The 8,717-nt window shown below is 36.3% G+C and overlaps 2 protein-coding genes across 2 annotated transcripts; both read left to right on the top strand.

Annotated features, from left to right (window-relative positions):
* The first annotated feature begins 5,979 nt into the window (after positions 1–5,979).
* Positions 5,980–7,097, top strand: LOC108102093. The gene is made up of 3 exons (XM_017206747.2): positions 5,980–6,105; positions 6,163–6,278; positions 6,339–7,097. The coding sequence occupies exons 1-3, from the start codon at positions 6,057–6,059 to the stop codon at positions 6,825–6,827; spliced, it is 654 nt and encodes a 217-aa protein (XP_017062236.1). The 5' UTR covers positions 5,980–6,056; the 3' UTR covers positions 6,828–7,097.
* A 477-nt stretch (positions 7,098–7,574) lies between these two features.
* On the top strand, positions 7,575–8,709 carry LOC108102095. Its single transcript, XM_017206749.2, has 6 exons — positions 7,575–7,680; positions 7,740–7,796; positions 7,856–7,900; positions 7,957–7,995; positions 8,053–8,109; positions 8,167–8,709. Coding segments are annotated over exons 1-6 (651 nt in total). The 5' UTR covers positions 7,575–7,678; the 3' UTR covers positions 8,618–8,709.
* The last annotated feature ends 8 nt before the right edge of the window (positions 8,710–8,717 follow it).

Below are 8,717 nucleotides of genomic sequence, written 5' to 3'. Positions count from 1 at the left end.
AAAAAGGTGGCTAAAATATAAAAAAATAATGGAATGTAAAGCAAAAAATATTTAGCTTCGTTAAGTTTTGGGTGTGCATGCGAAAACAGCAACAATAAAGTGTTAATGTGTGCAAACACACAATCGCACACAGACACACACGCTCACATGGAGGAAAACAACCGCAGAAAATGCAAAACACATGCCAGGGAAAGATTCGCTCCATTGAAGAGACTGGGATGTGGAAAAGGACACACCGGATGTGGCACTGCATCCGAAGGATGATGATGCGAGGACTTGAGGACACAAAACGTTGTCAACTCCAAGCACATGCAAATGAAATAAGACGAAATAAAATAGAATTCGAATGGCGCTGGGTACAGATAAAAATGGATGCATGTGACATATGGATTTGTTGATCAAGGATTTCACGATTTACATATTACCTTTTTGAAAAGACTTGTTTGTTATTGAATTTTTGATACAGTAAGAAGAACTTTTTTATTTATAAGTCATGTTCCCAACATCTTATAATAACTAATATTGAAATATGAAGTTACAAACACTTCTACAAAATAGTTTTATATTGTGTAGTTTAATGAGGAATAAAAGTGCATTTTCGATAATTGGGTTAACCACAACTTGCAGCATAATTTGCATTGTTGATATTTTGTAGATTCCTCTTTCCACCACTCAGAGGAATTTTTTTAAGCAGCACACAAATTGCAGCACAAGCACAAAAATATTTCCCAATACACAAATTTTGCGTTCACGCCCAGCTAATCAAACTCAACTCCCCAAAAGCGGAAATAAGTGCGGGCAAGGAAACGAAATTTGCAACAATGAGGAGCACACAAACATGCGAACATGCATGCATGGGGAAATGTTGCACACAAGCATAAATATAAGCATATGCACACACACAGACGCATTCAGGACCCACACACACACCACGACGTGCATTAGTTGTGGCCCGGCATTCATTTCATTTTTATTCCGCACTCACTTTTCACTGTTAGTTATGTCTGCTTGTGGTTTCCTTCTTTTCACGTTATTTATGTTTATTTGCATATATTTTATTTCATTTTATTTTATTTTTCTGGGGAAAATAGAAGAGGAAATGCAACTAAAACACGCTCATTTATCTCAGCATACACCACGCGAAATTTGTGGTAGAGCCAAACTAAACCCTAGCATACTTTCCAGCGCCCCGGGTGTATTTGTATCTGAAAAAGCATCTACGAATGTGGGAGAGGTCGGAAAATTAGTAAACAAATAGCTGTAATGGTCAAAACGTGAAAAAGCTCAAGCTTAATGCCTCAGTTCTTTGAACCCAAACAACACAAGCTGAAATGCACCTCAACGCAAATGCACATGTGAGCTTGTTTACGGCAACAGCTTAAGTATGCAAATTTATCTGCGGTTCATAAGCAGCTTACAATTTGGTCTGCAAACATATCTTCTCCCCAACGAAATACAACACAACTCAAGTGGCTATCGGCAGAGAGGGAAATCATGTTGGCGAGTTGAAGAACTTGGACAACATTAACAGCTTAGGTTAAATAAGGATTGTATACATTCGATTGGATTTAGGCATTTAATAAATATAATGTTTTAAAGCGTGTCACTGAAAAAGAAATATATGTTCTTGGTGATCAAACAATATTTAATTGCTTTGTTGTTTTAAACAATTACTCACGCTTTTTTAGGAAAAGTTATATTTAATAAATAGTCGTGGTATCACACTTCCCCCCATCCAAAAAAAACATCTATATCCTGGTTATTTGTGTCCAGTCCTCGTTTTAGAAAATCATTGCAGCTTGACCGTCATTGATTATACTTAATTTGATCTATTTCAAAAATGATTATTGAAAATAACTTTATAATAACGATAATAGATAATTTGTACTTCTCAATCTTTATCTGTCTTAAATGTAATGTAACAATATCATTCTAAGGATATTAAGATTTATTATTAACGAGTAAACCGATTTTAACTTTACATCTGCAACTACTATGATGTTCAATAAAAGTTCCTTTAAGATTATTTGTTTTGCGGTAAAGACGTGCGTTATTACCTATAGTAAACTTGACTTTTAGTTGATAGTCATTGGTCGTTTACAATAAGTATTTATGTCCTCATAAATATATCAAAATTAATGTTCAGCTTAACAGGTTGTCCACAGTTCGATAATTGTTTCCATATTGGCACACTCAATAAAATCAATATTTTGAATTTCATACACAATTACATTATCAAATTTATTGATACAAAAAACTATAACTTCAGCCCTTTGGGATCTGCTAGCAACAGATGTGCAGTTTGAACAAAAAAAAAAAGGAACAGCAACATGAAAACGCAACACCCGCACAACTATCAGTAAAATATTTGAACCATTTGGACTCCGCTTCTTGGCATTTGTAAACAGAACGCCCAGATTCTCCCTGGAATCGAGAAGGTCCCTTAGTCATGTTTGATTTGCAATTTCGCACAATCAAACTCTTCCCAAGGCTCGAGCTCAAAGAGGCAGGATCTGGAGGTTCAGAAGCAGACGGCAGACTAAATCCCAAAAATTGCCAATAAATTTGTGCTATTGACTGTGTCTGGGTACGAATTTGTTGCTTGCATATTTTATTTGTGAAGCGTATGTTGTGAAAATGCAAATGCAAATACCAGAGTTCGGATGAAGCGTGTGACCAATATCTGCCCAGAAGTAGCAGATCGAAACGGTTTACAGTACTTGGTTATCTTTAAAAATAGTATTTTTGAATTAATATTATTATAAAATCTCTTTTACTGTTTAGTTTATAATTCTTCAAGTTGAAAAAGATGTAGGGAAATGTAATAAATTCAATGAAGAAAGTTATTATAACTTTTGAAATACGTTTAATGAAAAATAAATGGAAAAATACAGTTTGCTTCTTAGTTGATGTACCAAAAAATTCCAAAAAGAAATGATGAAAAGTGACAGACCGTTTTGTTAAAAAATAAAAAAAATGCAAACCAACTTTATTCTGTTTTTGTTCTGAGAAGAACCCATATTTTAAAAATTTTTCTTATCAGCAAAATTCACGCAATTTTTTAATTTTCAACTGAGGGCGATTCGCCACGGGTTAAATGTAAATCGTGAAAAACGAACAAAAGAATCGTCCTGAAGACTGGTGAGGAAAGGATCGAAGCGTAAAATTAATGTTGTGTAAGGTATTTCCGATTCATTGATTAGGAGGCTCGGAGGCCCGGAAACAGTCCCATGGCCAACATGGCGTATGAGTGTTTCGCGAATATTTTAGCAGCCGTCACGCAGCACTTACCACTGGCCGTAACAAAGGTATTTGTGTGTATGTGTGTGCAGTCGTGTGTTATTTGGTGTAAATTATATGGCCGAAAGATGCAAAATTAGCCAAATAATGGCTGCCTAATGTGCCGGAAAGCTGGCGAGCAGAAGTTAATGGCGAAAATCCTTTAGTCCCCCATGATGAAAACATAAAACGGAGCCACTAAAAGCAAATCGAGAGCAGAGCGAGCATATTTGCTAATCCAATAAGAGTTAGCTGCTTCACTGCCTGCCAAAAAGGGCATTAAAGGGTTAACGTCGCCCATACGATTTGCGTAAATTTCCAAAAGTGTAGAGATTTTAAATTGCTTCATATATTTGCAGCTTACGATTTCTTTTATTTTTGTTGCCCCTGTCAAACTTGTGTCGCCGTAATTGAACGGACTTTAAATGCCAGCCAAAAATTGCACAAAATGCGGGCTAACACAAACGGCTTTGGTGCAGGCTTTACTCGTTTTTTAATTTATTTGCGTTTGATGTGCCACTGAAGCCGAGGTTTAGGTGGTTCGGTGCCGCGAATGTGGAGCAAAATGCAGTTGGGACTCCATGGCGACTCCTATGCAAAAGAAGCAGCGCTCGCCAACGCGACGACATCAAAACTTTTACTTTTTGTCCTTTTATGCGATGGAGTTTGTTTTAACCAGCGAGAGAGTTTGGTCATACGGCAAAATGTGTCAGAAAAAAGATTAAACCCAAAATATATAAGACAAACTATTGGATACAGCGATTCGAAGGTAATAACACCCATATAACATCTAAATGTTATATTCATATTAATTAATTTCTTCTAAATTAAGTTTTATTAAAGAGCAACTTGTATTGCCATAAGATTTTAAAGCGTTATTTTTTAATAATTTAAAGGCGTTTAACAAGATAAAATGACACTTTAAATGCTTACAATGTTTTATACATAAAATAAACTCTTAAAAATTGGTATGTAAATTTAGTTAAAAATGCACAAGACCCAATGAGAAAACCACTACAGACTGCTATTTTTTCTGGATTTTCTAGAATGAATTCGATCTGCAAATATTTAGGGTATTACAATTCACCATGGGGAGAAAGTCAAACTGAGAAGTGTCCCACATAAAGAACAATTTTCGGGTCGAAAACGCGTTGCATGGCAGCGAAAAAGGCAAACTGACTTCAAGTGGCATTTTGACATTTTGTTGAATTTCAACTCGGTTGTTGTTGGGGTGAAAGGACAGGGGGGCAGTGGGTGGGTTGGGTGGTGCAGCAGTGGGAGGTGTGTAAAAAGCGAAAGGGGCGGGGTCAAGGGGCCAGAAAACTCGCAGGTGGCTGGCCATGCAAACGAAATGCAGAGCGACGCATTTTTTGCTTAAATTAGAAAAACAATTGCCAGCGTTGTGGGCAGGAAAAGCTGTAACTTTGGTCAGCAGGTTGACCACTCAAAAAGTTCGCAAAGCGTTTACTTTTTACACGTTGTATTTCAACTTTGCAGAGCTGGTGTTAAAAGTTCCCAGTTTGGACTCAGCTTTTTACTGATAAATTGTTTTTTAAGCCCGTTGCCCAAAGAATACATGGATTTTATTTTGCAGTTTATTTTAATTTTCTTAGAGTGCAGAAATTAAAAAATCAAAAAAATTAAAATTAAATAATAAATAAATAATTTAAAAAATAGGACAACTTGCATTCCCTTGCAGAGGGTGTTATTATTTCAATAAGAATACCTCAAAAGTTGTGTATGTACAAATTCTTAATTCTCATGGTGATGCTCATCCGTGTCGATCTAGACATGTCCGAATGTTTTTGAATTGAAACTAAAATTTCGATTTTATGCAAAATAGCCCCCCAGTTGAAAGCTATATCTCAGGAACTTTCTAGTATTGTACATACATATATGCAAAGACGGCCGGAATCGGACGACTATATCATAAAGCTGCCCTAGGAAACATCAAGCTTTTAAGTATTTAATTTACTTTGTTTACAAACATTTCCAGCGATATTAGCGATAACATTGCAAATAATTTTAAATGTTAAGATAGTTTCGCAAAAACAATTTTTAAACATTGGCCTAAACGTAATTTAAGCTAAACTCCACTTGCACTCTATTCGGAATTCTAACATCCATTTTAAAAACGAATAAAGAAAACTTACATATGCAGTGCAGTAATCCTATCTAGAATCAACAATGAAAATTTCCTCGTCTAGTTAAACAATTACAAGAAAAATTTTAAACAAAACAATTGCAAAAGGTTCAACACCGTAATATCCTAATACCAAAGTACATATGTTACTTCCATACCAGTTTAATAAAAGTTAAAGTTATACAAACTAACATCATATCAAAACTGAGTTGACAATTTAAAGTGCCTTAGGACCGTATAGTTCTATATTGATTAATCAATTACTATAATTTGGAACAGAAAAAAGAGCACCCTATACGCTAAATAATAAAATTCAAGTCAGTAAAGTCATCATGAGAAAGGTATGTAAGTTTAAAGCTAACCAAAATGTAAAATGGAAAAAACATATCTCGAATACTTTCGAAAAAATTTTGCGAAGATTTATGACCTTAATTCAAACAGTGTGAAAGCCCTATTAAATGCGATATTCTCGCAACCCAAAGTGTGGGCATTGTGTGGAACCACAACTATCGATACGGCTCTTTTTTTTTGTCGATTTCAACCTGAAAAAATTTCCGTTAGAAGAAAGAACAAGAACGAAAGCGAAGAAAACAAAAAAAAATCAGAGCTCGTGTTTTTACATATTTTGTAGAAAATGGAACTGCGTAGCCGAACTCACAATAAATTAGTGGAATTCCTAAGAAGCAAGTTGAAAAAATGATCTTACACATTGCATATATTAAAAGCTTTACCACGCGCAGGCGCTGGCGTTTATGAGAATGGCATGGAAGTAGAAGAAATGCGCGAGCTAGTTGACACCATAGAAAGGTCGGCCATTACCGAAACGGATGATCCAGAACTGGAAAGGGCTTTGCAGGTTGTATTAAAGGTGTTTTATCAATAAATTATCCCACTAAAACCCCGTGGATTTCGACAGGAGAGCGAGATGGAGTTTTTGGCCTCGCAGCCGAGTGCTTTGCACAACTCAACGATGATCATGTCGCCACAGTTGCTCAGTAGGAACTCCGAGGGCTTGGACAGTCCTCCCAGCGAGCCCGTTCGTTTGACTATTCGGGCTTTGGTCCATCATGCCATGGACTGGAGTCCCACAGCCGAGAGGCGAATCCCTGCTCGAAAGCGCAGTGCTGAGGTTAACAACCAGATCATTGAATCGGATGGCAAACGTTCTAGACCGGCAGTAATCCAAAGTGGCCAGAATCCTCAGGATCAGGATCACGATCTGGATAATGAGAATCCCGACGCCTCACTCGTTTCTCAGGGCAACGATGGCGATTCCGGCGTCAATTGGGATGAAGTGTCCTTTTCCAGCGCCAGTGAGTCCAGCTCCTTGTTTTCCATTGGCGAAATGCCTGATCGCCATTTGATCAGCACCAGCAGCGTTGCCGTCTCCGATTTGTCAGAATAGCACGAACACAGCCAAGCCTGAAAGTCTCTCTCAGTATCTTGTAGGTCTCAAGTGAACTCAATTAGAACCTAAATAAAAAAAATGCATTCATATAGCCAAAGTTTGTGTTAACTTGATGTCAAATATGTTTTCCTATCTATTTTAATTATATGTATGCCTCAAAAAGAGATTATTTCCAACCAAATTAATGTGCCAAAATCTTAAAGTACAACTTTAGCTAAAAAGCTCAATGTCAAACTAAATTTAATAAATGAATAATGAACCAATAAAGCCTCCGGTATTAATTATTTATAACCTGACTACTTTAGTAGTTTGGCTAACCGATTTTTAAAAGTTGAGAAGAACAGCTAAGTTTCCTAATTGAACAGTGCTTACCCTATCTAATAATTGTATTAAGGATATTCCCTACATTTTTTTTAGCGTTTTTGGCAAGCAATAGTCAGTACCAAGAATTTCTTTGCTTTCTTGATTAAATTTTTTGGTTTTGCTATTTTCTGAATCCAAAAATATATTAGAAAGCAATGACAAAGAGAAGCACTAAAAATATTGCTTATTTTTTATATTACTTGTATCCGCTTAAAATCGAAAAATAGAAATAAATACAAAGTAAAACTTAACGAAACGTTTTCTTGTAACCAGATAAAAACCATTTTAAGTTTTATTTAACAACTGTAGAAAGCAGTAACACAAAATAAAATTACTATTATCTTACCTGGATTTATCTGTCTTACAAAGCCATTTTGAAGGATGGGGTATGAGTTGGCACTACCAAAAGTGTGTACACACTTTTCAAAACATTTCACCTCTTTATTTGTCAAGTCATTCAAGTAATTTAAAGCTACATTTTAAAAATGTAATGGAAAATAAAAATCCGAATTAGGTTGCCCGTTATAACGCGATCCTTTATTGCAGGTCTCTTTCTAAGGTTCCGCACATTGTAGGCGATGATGATGACGCCCAAGAAGCTGTGTAAGTCTAATTTATGTATATTATTTTTACTTTTTGTTTCTGCAATTATCGAATTAAAGGATCGGTGTCTCGGAAGTTGATGAAAACTCAAACGGATCTTATGTGTAAGTTGATTATGTATTCCCTTTTTTTATGTTACATGGATATGCTATATAAATAGGACCAGTGATCAGGATGAAGAAATTTCAAACGAGGATGAGTAAGTACTTCACTTATGTAAGAGTTGTTTTTTCTTATTATATTTTTGCCCCTGCAGAACCGATCTGAATGGTGCGGATTGGTCCATGAATGTTACTTATATAGCAGGAACACCGTAGGAAAAGTCCTAGCAGTCCTAAGGAACTTTCTTATAATTGTGCTTTTTCGACAGAAAACGTGCCCACAGTTCGACGGATATTCAGAAGCCGGATATTCAGAAGACGGATATTCAGAAGACCGATATTCAGAAGACCGATATTCAGAAGACCGATATTCCGAAGACCGATACTCAGAAGATTAGAACAGTATTTTCGCAGCGGAAGAGATCTTACGATACTGAAAAATCTAATCGGACAATTCGCCTTTTTCAATCCGCCCCACAAGTCTTAACTTCTCCGGACATTTCTAACCCTCAGGAATCTATTGGAGAACGAGTTTCAAAACGTATTAGGAACAATCCGGCTGCGCTGGCCAAACCTGTGGATATTACCGGCTACTTTCACGAGCTTTCTGTGGAACTTGTTGAGGAAGGAGTTGGCCTGAAGCCCTTTAAAGCTCTGCAGAAGCGCATTGATCGCCTGGTAGACCAAGCATTGGAAGAATCTAGAATAACCAAACGATGAAAAAATACTTCCTGTTAAGATTGCATATGTTCTCCATTTTGGACAGCCATTGCTTAACTTACAATAAAATGCGTTTATGATCTCAAAGCTAATTTAACTA

Source organism: Drosophila ficusphila, unplaced genomic scaffold (assembly GCF_018152265.1).
Source record: "Drosophila ficusphila isolate 14025-0441.05 unplaced genomic scaffold, ASM1815226v1 contig_607, whole genome shotgun sequence".
Lineage (NCBI taxonomy): Eukaryota > Metazoa > Arthropoda > Insecta > Diptera > Drosophilidae > Drosophila > Drosophila ficusphila.
This window is presented reverse-complemented; position numbering and strand designations above follow the sequence as displayed.